The 21403-nt window shown below is 36.5% G+C and overlaps 1 protein-coding gene across 2 annotated transcripts in view; it reads right to left on the reverse strand.

Moving 5' to 3' along the window:
- atxn2 (ataxin 2) overlaps nt 1–21403 on the reverse strand; it is an 87383-nt gene that overhangs the window by 25446 nt on the left and 40534 nt on the right. For both annotated transcript variants that reach the window (XM_052031961.1, XM_052031960.1), the window contains exons 6-9: nt 14248–14369; nt 9854–9945; nt 8358–8555; nt 6855–7033 (exon numbers count right to left, since the gene is read on the reverse strand). In XM_052031961.1, coding sequence (XP_051887921.1) covers nt 6855–7033; nt 8358–8555; nt 9854–9945; nt 14248–14369 — 591 coding nt within the window. The remainder of the gene's footprint in view (nt 1–6854; nt 7034–8357; nt 8556–9853; nt 9946–14247; nt 14370–21403) is intronic.

Here is a 21403-nt window from a genome sequence, read left to right on the forward strand (position 1 = left end):
CATTTGAATATTTGCTACTACCACCAAGAATCTACACCTGTGGCAGCTCCACCCAGACCCACGCCCTACACTTCCATGTTCACCGCAGTGTCCCTCCTACTCATTGCAGCCTAGCTCCCGCAGGCTTTTTCTTTTCTCTCTCACTGCCAGTAACAGCCAGGTATGGACCTGACCTTCTTTGCATCCTCATCACTATTCCCATTCCCATTTAGTTTCACATTATTAAAAAAAACTTAGAAATGTTACATTTCATCTGCTCAATCCTGGATACAGATTGTGAACAGTTGGAGCCAACCATTAATCACTACTGCACCTCACAGATTATTGTCTGCCAAGATGAGAACCCTTTTATTCATGCTCTTTGTTCTCTATCTGTTAAAATAACCCTCAAACCAAGGTAGTACAGATAGTCCCCAGGTTCTGTAAAACTTCCTTTCCTGAGAATGCCCATAAATTAGAAGCATCCGTTTTCTAAAGCTGTTCATATTGTATCATTCTGCATACACTCGATGTAATTCTTTGATTTCATTGAATATTCACCCTAACACTACTCATGTAACTAATGGAATATATACTGCATCCAGTGGGAGAATTTGCATGAAGTCAGATTTCCATTAGTCAGGTCATTCACAACCCAGGGAGCCCCTGCATGTTAAATCTAACTCCAGGTGCTCCAAATTTGTTCAGCTACTTCCTGTAATGAACTTTATCAAAAGCCTTTTGAAATACCAAATATACCACTGGCTCCCTCTCATATATCTACTAGATACATTCTCAAAAAACTCCATTAGATTGTTCAAACATGATTTCCCTTTCATAAATCTAAGCTGATTCTGCTCAACAAAATTATTATTTTCTAAGTGTCACTCAATGATTGGTAAGGATCTGGAATTCGCTGCTTGAAAGGGTAATTAAGGCAGAGACACATTAGCACATTTACAAGTACTTGGATGAGAGACTGAATTCATTTCATAATATAACTCCAATGTATTGTGCCAGGAAGAATGATGCTAAATTTCCCATTTAAATTCTTTTTTCCCCTCTACATGGCTAATTTTATCCTTATGTGATTCCTTTAAAGAGGTATCTAAGTGCTGTTTATTGACAAGTCCATAAATACCATCATCTTTCATGGCTTTTATCTGTGAACAACATTTAAGGTGTATTGTTCTTCCTTAATCCCATTCTACCAAAAATCTAATCTGCAAGTGCAACTCAATGATACTTCCACAACCAGTGTCACATAAAATTAACCCAACTGAAGTATCCTCTGGAGATCAATTACTTTTTCCAAGTCACTTTTTTTGTGTAATCATGTACAATTAAGCATGCAAGCTCATCATGAACAAACCATACAACTGTTTACACATGATAACATTAAATAGCAATTTTTAAGAAAAGTCAGGTTCAATACAATGCAACTATTGAGTTAGATGGATTAAATGTTTAACTTTCAAACAATTTAAAAAATATAAACCAAGTAATAGAAATTAAACAAATATAAACAAACAAAACTATCTATGGTACCTTCTGAAGAAATGCGTTTAGGCATAGTAGAGACAGGAGCTGGAGAACCATGAGTGGAGGGGTGAGACGGAGGCCTTGAAGGCCGCGAGGGGGGTCTGGTAGGAGAGGCTGCCTGAAGTGGAAGAGAGTTGGGAGCTGATGGGTAGCGAGAAGGTGGGCGAGAGGAAGGAGATGGGCAAGGCGATGGCCAGGGAACACCTGACAGGACAAATGATATGAAGGAAAGTAAAAACTAAGGAAAATTATGATAATACAAGTAACAGAAAATGATATTATATAGAAGTTACAAAATAGTACATATTGCCAATAGATTTGCATTAAGATTTCTCACAAACAATTCTTAAAATTAGTGCATACTATATAAAAATATTTAGAAGTATTTCAATATACAGTGCACTGGCATAATGAAAAGTAATATGCCGCATTTTGTAAAAACCAATGCAATTTATCAAGGAATTTCCAAAGCAAAAGTTAGGATACATTACGAATGGAATTAAGATATAAATGGAAATATATATCAACCCTGATGTGCATCAAAAACCAGACTAATATTTAATAAATTGACCATTACATCAAGTTGCCACAAATGGTATTCCATCAACCATTTATTGCATTATAATTAAATATCAGAAATGCTGCATCAAGAGTTAGTGGCACAAAATCTTAAGTGCAAGCAAAAAGAAATTTTTTAAAAATAAGTTTCTTATTAGTAGAAATATTTATTAATTTAACTTGAGTCCAACAGGATTTGAGGGTCATTTAAGAAATCCCTTTGGATGGAAATTGAAGAATAGCAATTTAATTGACTACAAAATAAAATATACAAATGATTATTTAATGCAAGTTACAAGAGTGATGAATTCAAAATTTTCCATCATTTTGGAAATATTTAAAAGCTACAAACAGAGGAAGAAAGTTCTTTCTCACAGCAGTTTTGGTAAATTTTTCTGTTCAAGAAACCTAATTATGCCAGTAAGAATAATAACAGCTCTTGTTCATTTTTTCAGGATGCAGGCTTCACTGACTTGGTCAGCATGCCACCTTTCTGAACTACTGCAGTCCATCTGATGTAGGTACTCCCAAAACTGCCACTGGAGTTTCAGGGTTTCAACCTTGCTACAAAAAAAAAAGAACACCAATATACTTCCAAATCATGATGGGGGTGTGCCATTTGAAAAATTTGTAGGTTGATGTTCCTATGCCGTTCTCATCCTTCATGATGATAGAGGTCACTGATTGAGGAGCTGTCAGAGACACCAATGAAGTGCATTTTGTGGACAACATAAATTGTAACCCCAACGACATACTAACTGAAGGAATAAATCTTTAAAGTGCTGGATAGAGTACAAATCAAGCAGCTGCTTTGACCTGAGATTGAGGTTCCTGAATGACTTTGAACTTCATTCTTCCACTCAAATGGGTGCTATGCACTTATAGACCGTGCAGAGGCTGTGGGATGCCAGAAAGTGACTCACCGACTCTGGGGTACCAGCTTCTGACCTACCCTACAAAAAATTTATGTAGCCAGTCCAAATGAATTTCTCAACAATGATGACCAAGGGGATGTTAATGACCAGGTATTTGGCATTGATATTGCCTTGTTGTGTAGGGAAGAATGACCATAATAGAATTCTTCAAACCAAACCTAGGGTTCCATATCTACACTAAGAAAACTATGTAGGTATGAGGAGTGAGTTGGCTAAAACAGATTAGGAAGCTTCATTAAAAGGCATGACACGGATATTCAATGGCTTAGATTTAAAAGAACAAATGTAGCAATTATAATAGTTATTCACTCCCGCTTGTTATAAAAATACATACAACAGGAAAAGTTACCCAACCACAGCTAACAATAGTGGTTCAAGATAACATTAGATTCAAATTGAAGTCATACTGGATTGCTAGACAAAAGTTGCAAACCTGAAAACTGAAAGCAGTTTAGATTTCAGCAAAGGAGGTCAAAAAGAATGAATGAATGAGAGGAAGAAATTAGAGTATGAGTGCAAGTTTGCAAGGGCCATACATGTAGACTGTAGTCAGGTGGAGGCCCCTACAGTCAAAAACTGAATTCATAAGGGGTAAACAGGGAAATGGCAGAGCATTTAAACATATACTTTGTTTCTGTCTTCATTGAAGACATAAGTAACTGTCCAGAAATGTTAGAGAACCTAGAACCTAATGAAGGCAAGGATTTAAAGGAAGTGAGCATCAGTAAGAAAACAGAGCTCAAAAAATTAATACTTCTGATAGCTGGCAAAACTCCAGGGCCTGATAATTTGCATCTCAGGCAACTAAAAGGGAGCTGTGGAATAATGGATGCATTGGTTATCATTTTCCAGAATTCAGTAGATTATAGAATATTTCCTGCAGATTGGAGGGTAGAAAATGTGACTACTATATTTCAAAAAAAAAAGGGGGGGGGGGGGGGGAAGAGAGAGAGAGAGAGAGAGAGAGAGAGAGAGAGAGAGAGAGAGAGCAGGAAACCATAGCCTAACATTAGTAGTGGGAAAATGCTAGAGGCAATAAGGATGCATTAAGAGGACACTTGGAAAAATGTGACACAGCAGAATAGATAATGGAAAACCAGTGGGTGATGTGCCTGGATTTTTACCTGTGGGCCTTTGATAAAAGTCCCACATAAAAGGCTAGTCTGTAAAATTAAACTCCATGGTATTGTGAGTAACATATTGATATGGATTGAAAATTGGTTTACAGACAGGCAACAGTAGGAACAAATTAATATTTTTTGGGATGACAGGCAATAACCAATGTGATACTGCAGGAATTAGTATTCGCACCTCAACAATTCAAAAAAAGTGTCAATGACCTGGATGGGGAACAGAATAATATTTGGATGTTCATTGATGACGCTATACTGGATGGGATTGTGAATTGCAAGGGGTGTGCAAAGAGGTTTCAAAGCGATTTCAAATGAACGAGTGGGTAAAAACATGGACAAATGTGAAATTATCTACCTTGTAGGTTAAATAGAAAGGCAGCTTTTATTATATTTAAAAAAAAGAGTTACTTTGGCAAGTTTTGATGTATGTGGAGACTTTGGTGTTCCTGTGCACTAGTCACAGAAAGCAAACATGCAGGCATAGCAAGCACTTAAGAAGGCAAGTCACATGTTGGCCTCCAAACAAGAAGATTTGAGTACAGGAGCAAGAATGTCTTGATATACTTATATAGGACCTTGATGAAATCATACCTAGAGTACTGTGTGTAGTTTTAATCTCCTTACCAAAGAAAGGATATACTTGCTATAGAATGTACAACAAAAGTTCACCACAATGACATCTGGGATGACAGGACTCCCAAATGAGGAAGGATTAGTTTGACTAGGTTTATTCACTAGAGATTAGAAGAATGAAAGGGAATTTAATAGAAATCTAGAAAATTTTGACAGGGCTAGACACAGTGAATGCAGGAACGATATTTTCCCTGACTGAAGTGTCTAGAACAATGAGTCACAGTCGCAGGGTACAGGACAAGGGATTTAGGTCTAAGATGAGGAGAAATTTCTTTTCTCAGAGGATGGTGAACCTGTGGAACTGTAAGAGCTGAAGGATTTGAATATATTTAAGACATATAGATTTCCAGACATGAAAGGCATCAATGGAATATGGGGAGACAGGAAGATAGACAACCATCTATGATCATACTGAGTGGCTGAAAGCCTACTCTCCCTATTTTCTGTTTTTAATGTTTATATCCTTTTGGCCTGACTGACAAGGTGAAATTCTCTCTCTGAGAGTCACAAGTCTTTGGAACTACTTTGACCATCCTTTCATCAAAAGACTGAATGAATTATTGTTGCTGGAGGAGCTGAGTGGCCTGCTCCTACTCCTCATTCATTTAGTAAAATGAATCCACCTGTGTTCACTTTTAATAAAATCCTAATACAGGGATTAAATTCATACTCCCTTGATCTACGTAGCTTTTTTAAAAAAAATACAGAAGCAAATAGTCATCAAACACTAAAAGGTGAACATGACATTAAATTTACTGCCATTTTAAATTTCTTTATTGTCAAATATTTAGAAGTTTCAATATGTAATTACATTGAAGAACTATTCTTGTCATTTACAATATGTTACTGATACTGCCCAAGAAATTCCTTGAGAAATCAAGTCTAATTAAAACCAAATGTTACTAGAGAAAAAAAACCTACGCTTGATATTCAGTTATACAAAGACACACAAGACTGCCCTCATGCCAGGAAGCATCAACACCAATGGCTGAGAAGAACAAGCTACTAACTCCCAAGCATGGTACTGTTAGATCAATTAAGGTACACATCATTTTGAAGCCCAACTCCTCCATGCTGAGCTGGGACACTGGGAGGAGCAGAAGGGGATCAGCCCCAGGCTCCAAACCCCACTCTCCTAAGTAACAACGTGCCCTCAGTGCTGAAGAATTTGTGCAGCCAGAATTGGATTCCTCAGATGACCTACCAAGCCTTCAATTCCAAGGCACTGCCACAGATGAAATGCTTAATAATCCAAATAGCTGTTATGGAAGTACTTCACAGCATATTACAATTGAAGATTTTATGTCTGCATTTATACCAACTCTAAGATTCCCATGTGGTTTATAATTTGAGATGAAACAGATTTAAAGACCAGCTTTACAGAAGGGAAGAATCTATTTTTAAGAATATAAACATTAGGACAAGTAATTTTGCAGAGACAAGTGTAGCATTGAATACTACAACAAAAACACAATCATATTTAATAAAAATTGGAGAATTATAAATTGCGAACAAGCTCATAAATTTGACACTTTTAAACAAAAATTGCACAAGTAGTACTTGTGTGTGTGTGTATATATATATATATATATATATATATATATATATATATATATATATATATATATATAGATATATATAGATATATACACACACAAACACACACAAAAAACAAAAATCGCTAAAACTTTTGTATTCTACAATATCATCACTTTCCACCACCTGGGGATGTTTGTCAATGTGCTGTATGTCAACCAATAAAAAATATTATTCTGAACCCATTAGTGAAAAACAAACAAGCGTTTCTATTATGATAAGCAACCTTTAAATGTGCTCAATTGCCACAACAACCTAATACCCATGATAACAGAATTTCAGGTTTTAAATAACAGAATTTTAGTACTACAGTACACAAAATAAAGGAGACAAATATTCATCAAAACCCACCAATGAACTTTGACAAACTTTCACTTCTACTAATTGCTGCATTACTGAATTTTTTAGATTGTACTGACTGCATATACAATGTTATATTTATCAATGCCCCATCCTTACGTTAAATACGAATACTTGCCTCCATTCACAACTCTTTGGTCTGTTCCAGAATTAGGGCTGTAATCTGATGTATGAGATCCAGCTCGAGAAGGTGGTGGGCCTGAACCAGATTGTCCAATTCTGGGTGAATGCTGTCGTGTACTTCCCCATGACATTCCATCCCTATTCCTTTGGCCTGGTGGAATGTACTTATTTTCTCTAGAGGGAGGAAGTGGGGCAGGACAGGGGAGGAGGGAAGGACAGAAAGAATACATTTTATCTTGGATTAAATTAATAAATATAACTACAGCATAAACTGACAAGCAACCAAGCTGCATTAAGATTGCTATCAGCAGGGAGCCATTGGTCCTTCAGGGATCAAATACCCCAGTCATCATTATAAAGATGTGATCCAGAACAATGGGTGGCATGACACAAGGAAAATGCATTCTAACCTGATGTTCACAAATATACATTTTCAACAGGGATTACTGAAGAGCAGACAAGATCCTGAATGGTTAACCCTACTCAAACCTATTGCCCAGAAACCAAATTGCTGCACTATTAAGGACTCATTAAACGTTATGATAGAATTGCAAGATATTTGTAACACTTGTAGTGTTGGTTATGTTAATGTTAAATGGCACTGCTAATTTGTGCTTATAAACAACTGCATTTGGACAGAAACAAAATGAACTTTATAATGATTGACAATATTTCTCATACATTGACCTTCTTGTATTAAGACAAATCCCCATTTTTAAAATTTGGGTAGATTCTCAATGAAATAAATTATGAGTAATAACCTAAAAGTACAGAATCATAGGAAGACCATTTACCCTTAATAGCACTGCCTATCCTGGCTCATCATTTGGAATCACCCACTCAAACCTCATTTCCCTGCTGATTCTCCATATTCTTGGAAATTCTCTTTTCCCATACTGATTCAATTTTCTAAAACTATAAAAGTTAACAGCAACAGAAACATTAACGTCACAATGACTTTGCCAAAACTAACAATCCAACACTAATCCAACAGACATCCTTATAACCATTTATTATCTTTTCATTAAAATATTTATCCAGCTCTCAACCACTTTGTGGCCAAAACATTTTTGTAATCCAACTACTAGTAATCAAATAAGTTCTGCCCAAAACATCTCCCCTCAATTAATTTTGTGTCTAGTACTTCATTTTCCCAACTAGAGGAAAGAATTTTTCCATACATATTCTATCAAAGGGCTTCATAACTTAAAAAGCATCACATCTTGAATGAGATGATAAACCAATGCCCAGCCTGTCACCTCAAGCATAGGTTAAACCTGTCCTGGCACTGTCCTAAAGAGTAGCGTGGGAGCCCTATACCACATTTCCCCTCGATCAACATAAAACACAAAATAATTTGATATTACACACACACACACACACACACACACACACACACGGTGAACTATAACTGGCATTTCTTCCAATTTTTTTCCCCCCAAGCTTTTACAACTGAGGTAGTTCAATATAGATATTCTGGCCTTGAAATTGATAATACCTAGAGTTGACACCATGGCTTTCACGCTCATTGGGAGATCTTTGTACAGCTGTATATTTCTCCTCTTCTGTCCTTTCATCGTTTTCTAATGCAGCCCTTGCCTTATATTGGGCACTTGATTCAATTTCTTCAGCAAGCTGAGCTGCTCTTGCTTCCCGTCGTAAAAATTCTTCAGAATTATCCCTTTCCAAAGGTACCCTGTGGGAAATGAACAGGAGAAATGTTAGATAAATCAAAGACCAAATCAATGTGAATAGAACTGAGGAAAAAGCACATTTCTCAGAACCTACAAGTGGAACAGGAATGTTTGAAAAATATCTAAAAGCAAAAGGAACAGACAAGAACACAAGAAAATATGAGCAGGATCAGGCTACCTGGCCCCTCAAACCTGTCCCACTATTAAATATGATCATAACTGATCTAAATTGGACCTCAACTCCTCCCTTGCACCAGTTCCCCATAGCCCTCAAACCCCTGATCTTTCAAAAAAATATCTACCTCCACTTCTAATGAGCTAGCCTGCACAACTCTGTGGGATAGAGACTTCTAGAGATTCACTCCCACTTGCGAGAATAAATTTCTATTCATCTCAGTTTTAAATGACTGGCCCCTGATCTTGAAACCATGTCCCCTCATTCAAGTGTCTCCCACTAGTGAAAACATTTCAACATCTCCCCTGTTGTACCCCTAGTCTAAACTCCAAAGAATATAGACCTAAACCATTTAGCTTCCCTTGATAGGGCAACCCTCTCATCCCATGGATTCACCAGGCTAATTTCCTTTGGACTTCCTCCAATGTTACTATATTCTTTCATAGGTATGGGGACTAAAATTGTGCACAGTACTCCAGGTGTGGCCTCTTCAATTGTAACAGAAAACATCCCTATTTCTAAACTAAACCCCTTTGGAATAAAGGCCAAGTGCCATTTAGCCTCTTGCTGCACCTGCTTGTTAACTTTTCGTGATTTGTGCACAAGAGCAGCTTGATCCCCCGTACATACATTTAGATATATAGTCTCTTTCCACTTAGATGGTAATGTGCCTTTTGAATCTGCCATATGGATTAATTTCAATTTTTTTATTCATTTTTACTTGGCAAGGAAGCAAAGTTGAAGTAGAATTGTACTTCAAGTTAAAACTAACAATGCAGTTTTAATAAACTAACATGGCAAAAGGAAACCAAAGCAAGCAATTAGTCGTAACTTGGAAGTTGCAATAAAGTTTTGAACATTCTTGTGCAAAAGTACTAGAAAGAACAGGCACCATCTTTTGTATAAATAAAAAAGTACTGAGCAAATAAAGAAACAATGTACCATTTCTGCTCAGCTTTTAAAGAATATCACAGACATCAATAAACTATACAGATTTTCTCAACACTATGGTCCACATTCAATTTTCAAGTTGATAACAGACAATTTGGATATACTGAATGGAAGGCTTTACAAGCAGTACAGCTTAGAAAAAAATGTAGAGTTTATTGAAATTTGTGTACTTACGTGTACGAAGACAAACTGCTGTCATAGGTTGATCTTACTCCATAAGTTTCCTCATTAAATCTAAACATATCATTGGGATCCCAACCATTAGACTGAGGACAGAAAAAAAATAGGATTTATGTTTTAAAAAAACCCTTCCAACAGATTTAAATTTTCAGCAAAAATAGCTGGCAAAAGTTTTTTTAAAATATTAACTAAATGCTAAATGATAATCAAATTATTTGCTCTTCCATTGATACCTACTGAAGCTCAACCTTATTGTCATGAGACACAAAGGTTGCTACTCCTTTATTCCCATTCAAATGAATAGCTAAAAAAAAGTATCAAAAAGGTAATTATATGTAAATACTGCTCAATTACTAATGTCAATATGCATTTTATCTTCTTCCTATATTTGAAGTGGTCTAGATTGGCTCTCAGAGCAATCCTATCAGTTCCATTCCTCCACTTATTTCCCTATAACCCATTCTCTGTTACATGCCCATCAATTCCCCCAATTTTTTTGCCACCAACCTACACTTAGGACAATTTACAGCAGCCAATTACCTACCAGCACTTCGTTGAGACATGGAAGGAAACCACAGTACTCAGCAAAACACATGCAGTCATGGAGAAAGTGCACATACAGCACTGAAGGTCAGTATCAAACCCTGGTCACCAGAACACTTTCTGCTGCACCAGTGTGCCATCCCGATTTTGCAGATGTAATTATTGTGAAACTGTCAGCATTATGCCATGAAATTAACAACTTCTGGAGTATACACACTTGCAATGAATTGTGGAAATTAAGAAGCTGTTGTTGGTGAGCCTCTAAACGGTGCAAACTTTTTCAGCCTTCTCCAGCAAAAAAAAAATCAGTAAAATAACCAATGAGGTATTTAGAAAAAAAATTCCCACTCCAAAATACTCTGAAAATGTTATGCTTTGTCGAGAGGTACAAGCTTTTAAAATGTCAGACTAAACCATAATTACAGCATAGCAATCTCTGGCTCAAAGCAAATTATTTTATATGGACTATATAACAGTACAGCACAGGAATAGGCCTTTCGGCCCATAATGTTTTGCCAAACTAATTAAACGTCTAAACTAATCCCTCTGCCTACACAATGTCCATATTTCTCCATTCTCTGCATATTCACGTGCCTAAGAACCTCTTAAATGTCTTTATTGCATTTGCCTCCACTACCACCCATAGCAGCGCATTCCAGGCACCCACCACTTTGGGTAAAAAAAATTACCCCTATCACCTTAACTGCATGCCCTCTAGTATTAGAATTCAGTATTCCATAAAATGCATAAAGTATTAGATAATCCAGAGCAGGTTACGGCACAGTGCTCTTCTTCACACATAATCCTACCCTTCAATTTGGATCCAATCCCCTGGAAACCTCCCAACTCTGAACCACAATCTGACCTGCTACCCCTCCCATCAGTCAACTTTCCAATCTAACTCCTGACTTTAATTCAACTCCCCAACCACCACATGCCATCCATCTTGACAACGTCACAGCCTCCATCCTCCTAATCTCAGAAGACCTAAACTGACTGCCAAACCCTCTCTTTCCCCACAACTCCCTGAACTTAACTAACTTTCCTTCATGTCCTCTGCAATAGTGCAGTACACAAAAGAAATGTATTGGCGCCTCAGAAATGTATGAAACCCAAGCCAAATTGGTTCACGATCAAAACATGGGCTAATATTCTACATAATGACTTTTTAGCGCTCTAGCCCAGATGCCAATGAATTTGTAAGCCACTCTTTCCTATTATAAAGTGCCACTGCTTTTTAAAGAAAGAATTTGCTTTCTCTAAGAATGGAAAGAGTAGCACTGTTGTAGAAGAATTTGTCCAATTCAATTGTGAGTTGAGAATGATTAAGATGGTTCTTAAATACAATTGCATTAAAACTGCAATGGAAGGAAAGAATAAAGAGCAATAGCTGAAGAAATTAACTCAGGCAAAAGGAAACAATTTTCAATAACAATTATAAAGTTGTATTTTTTTTTTGAAATTTTGGATTAAAAGCTGCAGACATAAAGCCACACTCAGGAGAATGACAGTCAGATTTATTGCCATCTTCCTAATAGTATAGAACATTTCTCTGGACCCATCAGCAGAAGTTATATCAAATTAAAATATTAAGAATGAAAACCATCAGTAAAATGGAATTATGTATTAACAAATGGAAAAGAACTGCAAACTATACACATAAATTTAGCTATTAAAATTATCTGTTAATAAATTTCAACATTTTCTTCAAAACTATAATAGAAACAAGTCATCCTCAATCCTGAGGGATTGCCTAGAAAGAAAATAATACTGCATTCAAGATTAGGTTAAACACAGAAACCATGAGGAGCAAGGTGACAATCGATCAGTTTTCTGTTATTCAGATGACCCTATGACATTTAAACGTTAATGATACAAGGGACAGATAAATAGGGGGAAACTTTACAACAGACCACGACACATTGATTTGTCCAGGAAATAAGATTTATGTGGTGTTACTAATAGGAATACATTAGAAAATGTTTTGAATCAAATGGCCAAAATGTTCTCAACTTTTGACTTTTAAAAGGTTGGTCCAAAAGTGCTATTGTGAAGAGGTACGTGGAACTTATTTTGATAGAAACTATTTACAAAAGACACAATTCAGATATTAATAAACTTAATTTAATGTTTTACTAGGCCACAGTAATCATTATGAAATATTTCAACCCTTCTGATTCAGAGCTAGGGAAAAAAAATACTGCATCAAGATTTATACTTGTACAACAACAACCTCGCACTCAAAGTCAGCAAGACCAAGGAACTGATTATGGACTTCAGGAAGGGAAAGTCAGGAGAACACACACCAGTCCTCATTGAGGGGTCAGTGGTGGAAAGGGTGAGCAGCTTCAAGTTCTTGGATGTCAACACCTCATCTATCTTGGGTCCAATACATTGATGCAATCATGAAGGCATGCCAGCGGATCTACTTTGTTAGGAGCTTGAGGAGATTTGGTATGTCACCAAAGACAGTTACAAATTTCTATAGATGTACGGTGGAGTGCATTCTGACTGGTTGCATCACAGAATGGTATGGAGGCTCCAATGCACAGAATCTCAAGAGGCTGCAGAAGGTTATAGACTCAGCCAGCTCAATCACGGGCACAACCCTCCCCACCATTGAAAACATCTTCAAGAGGCTGTGCCTCAAGGCGGCATCCATCATTAAGGATCTTCACCATCCGGTACATGCCCTCTTCTCGTTACTACCATCAGGGAGGTGGTACAGGAGCCTGAAGACCCAAACTCAACGATTCAGGAACAGCTTCGTCCCCACTGCCAACAGATTTCTGAATGATCCATGAACACTATCTCATTATTCCTTTTTTTATTTTTGTAATTTATAAATGTTTATGTCTTTGTACTGTACTGTTGTCATAAAACAACAAATTTCACGTCATATCTCAGTGATAATAAATCTGATCCTGGTACATTGAGACAAATAATTTCCAGCTCTCAATTTTGTTTTTAGAATATAATACTAATTAAATCTAGCAGAAGCCGAAGTAGATAACTCTTAAGTTATTCAATATCCAATTAGATTATGGAAGTTGCACCAAAAAAACACGCTTTATTTAAGCAAACAACATTTTGAGTTATATACAACCTTACATTATTGATGTGAGAGTACAGTAAAAAAAAAAGGAAAATTAAAGCCTCATCTCCACCATGTACTTAATTGAAAAACAGTCTTTTAAAACAAAATAGTAAATGGAACAGATTCAAAATCATTAATTCTAGCTAAATTCTTTTGGCTCCAGCTTCATCAAAGAATCAGTTATTTGATTCCTTTATCAATTTATAATAAACCCAATCATTTTATCAGAAAGCAGTCTGGCTTTGCAATCAAACAATATTTGACTTAGAACAATCAATAATATTTTACCTAGATCTTTCCTTTCTGGGCATGGTAAAATGGTTATTTTGATCTTTGGAATATAAAACTATTTTATACTTCAAACTACCCTTTTTATATGCAATATTCTCTTTTATGCCATTTTTCCCTATCCAAATCAAAAACATTTGACCACAGAAAACTCTCTGCCGGGAACAGTACAATAGCACTGATTCCATAGATTTTACAGTGTCTCTGTGAAGCAAACCACGTCATGACTGTGGAGGAGATATAGGCAAGATTGCATGCTCACAGAGTCCCTATTCTCCTAGTGAAAACTTAACATCACAGTGGAGAACTATGCAAATAAACTGAATGCTGTAATTGTATAATTTTACTTGTTTTTGAGGAAATGTACAGTGCAACTAGTGTATGCAATGGTGTAATTTAAATTATATTTTGACTATTTCAGTTTAGTCTTCATCTAAAGGGTTAAAAATAAAAAAATTACCACATCTGCTTCCAGAGCTTCCAAATCTTCATTGGTACTATCACCACCATCCCATGGTTCTAGATCTTTATCTTTGTGCTCACCATTTAGTCTAGAGCCAATGGCAGCATCAGTAAACGCATCTGAAACAGGAAATAAATTAACAGTTTGTTTTAAAAAAGCCAACATGTTAACTTACTGTATCAAATAACTTAAAGTATCACCTCAGATACTTATGGAATTAAAATTACTTTTTATCCAGCTGTACCAATATAGTGGTTGGAGACCATAGAAATACTAATTAAAGTAGGATAGTGATTATATAAATTTAGTTATTAAATTTTATGCACCAAACTAATAAAGTTGAATTACTAGGAATTGTTTTATGCATTATACATTGCACTGGGGGCAGAGTGCGTACATACAATGCCAATTCTACTGAAAAATGACAGGATCAATTAGAAATTTGGAGACTAAAATGTGTAAATGAAGAAATCCTGGTTGCTATTATATCACAGACAATTCACCTCATTTAAATGAGGAATGCGAAAGACAAGAGCAAGTTTCTATTCAATATAATAAAAGCACTACAAGCAGATAAGTAATGCCATTTATATTTGTAATTTTCATCTTTGAAAACAAAGTCATTTGCAAAGAGGATTCAAAGATGTTGTGGAGACACCACATTAGATAGTAAAATATACTTAATAATGGAAAGATACAGGTTTGGACCCATCTCTAGGTTCTCCAACTCAAGCCATGCCAAGTAAGAAATTCTGGGCAGAAGCCAAGGTAACCCATATAGGGAAAAGTGGGGGCAATCATTGCTGTAATCATGTGCCTCCCAGATGTTATTCAAAGGATGGAAGAAAAGTGAAACCAGATGACAACCTTAGAATCATATAATTGTACAGCATGAAAACATTCAGCCCAACATGTCCATGCCAACCAGTGGACACCCTTCCATATTAATTCCATTGCCCAACCCATGGTCCATAAGCCCTCTATGCCCAAGCAATTCAATGCTCATCTAGAGACATTTTAAATGGTGTCAGCAACTCAGCTTCAACCACTCTCAGTGCATTCCAGGTACTCGCCACTCTCTTGGTGAAGGTGGTCTCCCTCATATCCCCTCTAAATCTCTTACCTCTTACCCTAAAACCTATGTTCTCTAGTTTTATCTACTTCTGCAGTTTCTAGCCGAGCTGCTACATCCTTTTGGGTAGAGAATTCAAAGTTTCACTACTCTGGGTGAAGAAATTCCTTCTCACCTCTGTCCCGAATGGCGAACCCATTATTTTCAGACTGTGACCCCTAGTTCCCAAAACTCCAGCCACAGGAATGATCATCCTCATTAAGCTCATAAAAGTTTGTGAATGTCAGGGAGGTCCACCATGGAAAGCAGCTAGTCAAATTTTATAGGTTAAAAGTCAGCCAATCATGTTGCTGCTGACTTGACAGTTCTGAAGATCATATCACCTGGCATGCCCATGGTTAATCTATTTTTGGTACAATGTTAGTTTCACTAAATTTCCTTTCATCTTAGAAGAGTACCAGCCTGTTTCCTGAAAGCATTCCATAATCTGATTGAGATGAGATACAAGAGCAACCAGTGGTGATGTTTATAAAAGCAGGAAAGCATTTGGCCTTAACATTAAAACTACTGACATAGAAACCATGAATGGGAAAATATAGGCATTGCTCAGTTTATTGCATGACAAAGTGCAGAGTTTACGCAGACTGTAACTAATAAGTCTAAATATTGGGTACTACAGATCACACGTGCAAAATCCAGCATCCTCAGGAATGAGATCAAGCCAGATTTCAGATTTTTCTGTATTTTGGATTATGTATGTATTGTTTTGAGAAAAAATATTTTTGTTCTCAGCAAACAGACAATGAATTCTGCTTCCTTTTAACAGTGCTACACGAAAGTGCCTTTTTAATATGACTGAAGGCAAAAAGAAAGGAAATCACAGAGGTGGAAGAGGTTGGACCATTTGGATTGAGGCTTGTGCAGATGGACTCAGAGCATGGGAACTAGACTGGTGTGCCATTGTAAACAAAGGAGCAAATGCTTTAAACTAGTCCAGAATGCTACCATGAACCAGTACCAAGCTCACTGCCCCAGTACTTAGAGAAATATGTCCAAATTTCATTTAACTGAATATCAGACAATTCCAGTTTTCAGATGTCTGACGCATACTATCAGTCTTGGGTCTCCTGGGCAAACACAAAGGGGAAAAGAGATTAGCCAAAAATAATTTCATGGACAGAGTCTAAAGACCCTTATTGTAAACTGTATATCAGTGACTGCCAGGGGAGGGCAACCTTGGAGTGCAACTGGTCAAGTAAACAGTTAACATTCAGTATCAAGGAGCACAGAAAATAACCCTGTTCCAACAGAAGGGTAACCCAAGAGTCAGTGCCTTGAGGATTTGAGAGGAGAAATTTGGCAGGAAAAGAAACTTAGTATGACTGGAAAAAGTAATAAAGTCTGCCAGAGCTCAAAATGAAAAATCTAAACAACCTAAAACAATGAAAAAGTCACTAACAGAAAAATGAAGATTTAAGGGGATCAGCCATGAACATTTCAACAAACTATCTTACTGAAATTCATTCACTCATTGACCATATAGCCTCGTTTACAGCTTATCCCCTTGGTCACCCCAGTTTTACCCTATCAGAGACAGTTCAACAAGCTTTTTTCTTTCCTTCCCAGTTCTTACGAAGACTCATCAACCTGAAACATCAACTCTGTTTCTCTTCCCTGACATGCTAAATATTTCCAACAATGTTTTTATTTTAGATTTCCAGATACCGCAATCTTTTGATTTTCAAAATATTAAAGCAGCCCCAATTTTAATACAACATTGAAACATGATCCTACACCAAGATGCTCATTCAGTGACCAAGCCTGGAAAGTAATCCAAGGGATTCCTTGATTATGAAGGACAGAGATCAAAGCTTCATCCCAATGGATCATGCTGATACCCTTAATTTTATTGAAACGTAATCCTATTTCACATTCCTTACAACTGCATACAAGCACCTGTTGTAAATGAAGTGTGCTTCAAGAGCCTTAACTGAACGACAATGAACATTTTACAGAAATGTTTCTCTTGGTTTCATCCTCTCATTTCAGTCCATTCCACTTCACTGACTATCTGACTTAGGTAGTCAGGAGACAGTGTGGTGCAGCCAATTTCTTCTAGCAAAGTAATGTAACTGTGAGATATTATGGAATCTCATAATGAAACCCCATTATTTAGCCATTTGGAGAAAAACCACAGCAGGATGCCAAGATCAGGCTGCCCAAATTTTGATCCTTTGGAAGTCTACGGAGAGTAACTGCTACCTCATATCCCAGAGATTCAGATTTGATCCTGACCTTGAATGCTGTCTGTGTGGATTTTTGTAAATTCTCCATGTGTTCACGTAGGTCAGCTCTGAGGTTCACCCTGTTTCCTTCACATCCTAAGGGCATGATGGTTGGTGGCGACTGAAAATTGCCTCTGGTGTAAATGGGTAGGAAGGAAATCAGGGTAGAGTTGATGGGCATGTGAGAGAACAGGTTACCAATAAATAAATGGGGGATTGTTGGGATTGCTCTGAGGCCAGAATGGACTGAATGGGTCAAATGACCTCCTTTGCTGTCATGATAGATAGGACAATATCATGATAATAATAATAAAATGAAAACACTGCAAGTTGCAGAGAACTTGAGTTAGTCCATAGGTAGCTAGCTTTTGATGAGAAAATGAGCTACTTTTTAAAAAAGGAAATAAGAACTATAACTGGTGCTGCATCTGCTTTAAATTTTCTAAATTTAAATTTTCTTTTAATTTTATTTACAGCGTGGTAACAAGCCCTTCCGGCCCAACAAGTCCACGCCGCCCATTTTAAACCCAAATTAACCTACCTGTAGGTCTTTGCAATGTGGGAGGAAACCGGAGCACCTGGAGGAAACCCACGCAGACATGGAAGAACGTGCAAACTCCTTATAGACAGCGACAGGAATTGAACCCCAATCGCTGGCGCTGTAATAGCGTTGCGCTAACTGCTACACTACCGTGCCGGTAGTTGGCAAATTACAAATGTGCCATGTCCCAAATGCAGGCAAGCCTCAGTGATGTGATAATTTACTGCCAGTTCTGAGGGATTATTATTTTATTTATTTGCAAGAATGCTTCCCTTCCACTGAATACATTCTGCTAATGTAACAATCTCAGATATAAAACAATATAGTATCATGAACACGTTATCAATGTTGTTTTACTAGATTTGGAAGGCAAGATAAATTTGCTACAGTTGACTATTTTCCAATTCACTAAATGATGCTCCTTATTGAGTGTTATTTATACAGTTAACCTGGCTACATCAACCCCTCTTTCACAAGACTCCAGATTATAATCAAAATACGACAGGTGCTTTGCTTACCTCAACATTTAGTGTCCTTAAAGCACATTCAAGCCATCAATTCCACAACAGCTCTGTGAAAGCAGTCTAGTCTGTCCCATTCCTAAACTCTTTTCCCATAACCCTGCAATTGCTTTCTCTTTCAAATATCTGAGATTCCTCTTTCCATTAAAATGGCAAGTTAAAATTTGTATACATTATAAAACACAGCAAGCCTTGCAAGTAATTCTAATATACAAGCCAATGTAAATAATTTTATCAATACACAGCAACAATAAATTCAAGGTTCACCATAAGATGGAAATAGGCAACACAAGGTGCATGACATGACATCCATACTCTAATTCTATTGAACTGTGAAAGTGTCACTTAGGATTGTTTGGCTAGGTCATGGCAATGAAAATGTTGCAAGAACTTAACTTTAAGCTCAAGACAGATTTTATTTCCTTGGGAATAAGCCAAAATTCAGTACTTGCAATCAAAAAAATCTTACAAAATATTGTAGGCTACTTCCTTAAAAACAAAAGCAATACCCTTTAGAACACAACGATCAAAGTAAAGTGCAATGCAGATTAACTAAACGTGTTGAACAAATGGTTTCTTGTTTTACTCTAGCAAAATCAATGCCCCAACAAGTAGCTGTATAAAATACCAGAAATTCTCCATCCTTTTACAGCAATTTGTGGAGTGTTCAGTATTTTTACGGCAAATTTTTGTACAGTATTTGTATTGTTTCTCAAAAGACTAGTTTTTATGCCACAAAAGCTAAAGATGTGTCAAAATGGAAGTAAAGCTTCTGCTCACTTGCCAGTTTTAGTGCTTACAATTTTACCAGGTGGTGTAGTAACTTTTCTTAAAGTCCAATGTAATTTGGCAAAATTATGCCATACTGTGACATTTCTATCCTATTCCCACCTGAACAGTACAAGTGTCCGTGCAAGATTTCTTTTAAATCAAACTAATTCACCAAAGTCCCAAGTTTACTGATTTAACCAGCTCAAAATTTTAAGATGTCAAGTACAAAGAGGTTCTTAAAATACAAGTTATTTTATACCATCACCTTTAATTTTGCAGTTGAAAATAATAACCTTTGTACAATTACATAATTTTACGTAAGCGTCTTCTTGACTTTCATTAAAATTATTTAACACAATGCAAAGAGGTATTCATAGAATATTTTCTATTTTAATTTGTGTTCACCAAGTTGAAGGTGGCATTGCAGAACTTGTTTAAGTAAAAAAAAGTCACAAGTAATTCAGAGTAGAAATCAAGTGAATTTTTCTTGGAGCAATTACGATTTTGTTTTAGTAGTTTGACGGTCACTTGGATTGAACATGCAATGTTTTCTAACATTTACTGCCTCTTTAAGCAGTTTATAAGCAAAAGTTAAGCTCAGAATCAGTTTGAAAACAAAAGGGATAGCGTTAACATATGCACATATTCTAAAACAAAAAGTAAACAGAATTACCTGTTTCAGATGGAACTACAGAGACCAGAAAGAGAGGGTGGAAAAAAGAAACAATATCAGTAAACCAAATATGTATTAAAGATCAAGATGATCAAATCAGCTGTCAGGTTCAATGAAAAGCAACATTTGCTTATCAAAAATATTGTGGAATGTGTACTCAAAGTGGGAGATGACCATGTATGGAACAACATTTTAATATCCTCTTTACAATGAAGGTATAGCAGTTAACACGGCAGCTAGAAAACAGAGTACCTATTTCTTGTTAGCAGTTCTCAATGCAGAAAATAAGAGGGGGGAAAAGGACGTTTCTAATTGGGCAGGGAACAAAGTGTGTGGGTAGATGAATGCATGCACACATCAACGTGATTGACCAAAGAACACATTGCTTGTAACTTTATGCAGAGGATCATCCATTTTTGCATATATTAATCCAAAATTCAGGAGCGATCACAAGGTCTTGCTCCCTGAACTTATCTGCACAACGTCCTTCATGGCAATACTAAATTCTCATCAAAAAATTCTAATATATATGAAAATTTATTAAGGGTTGAACAAACAGAAGAAAGCCATCACTTTACGAAAACTAACTTCAAAACTTGGCCAACCAATTTCATGATGCACTAGCAGATTTTCACTCAAACCTAGGTACTCATGTACCGTTGATGAACGCCAGTGGTTAGGAATAGTTAAATCCAAGCTGCAGATTTGCAGAGAAATGTGGAAGCCTTGAACTTAATCTGCAGTAATGAATGCCACATGTCAAGAAGTATTATAACTGAGATTTTCTAGTAATTACAATTGGGAAATTAGCAGTTAAATCTAGCAAAAGATTTGACCAGGCATAGAATCCACGACTACATTGATTTCAATGGGAATTAAAGGAATGCAGAAAAACAGAAATGGAAATATTCCTTATTCAACTATTTTTTTTTAAAATGTTTGTATACTTATATGGGCTTTTATTTATCAAGCTACAGTTGGAGGAGGGAAAGATAACTATTCATGGCTAAACCGTTTTACCGTAATCTTCATTATGTATCAATAGGTTTAAATAATTATTTTAAAATAAGCCCAGATTATTTCTGAAATACATTGAGATCCTATTTCTAACAATCATGTACTTAAAATATATTTTAATGTATGCATGCCAGGGCATTGCTGCAGTAGATTCAAGGTCTAACTATTCTTAGCCACCTCGTCAAGATCTCTCTTCTATCATAAAGTTATTTAGGAAACACAGCACAATTCAGGCCCTTCGGCCCACAAAGCTGTGCTGAACATGTCCCTACC

This window comes from Pristis pectinata, chromosome 17 (assembly GCF_009764475.1).
Source record: "Pristis pectinata isolate sPriPec2 chromosome 17, sPriPec2.1.pri, whole genome shotgun sequence".
Classification (NCBI taxonomy): domain Eukaryota; kingdom Metazoa; phylum Chordata; class Chondrichthyes; order Rhinopristiformes; family Pristidae; genus Pristis; species Pristis pectinata.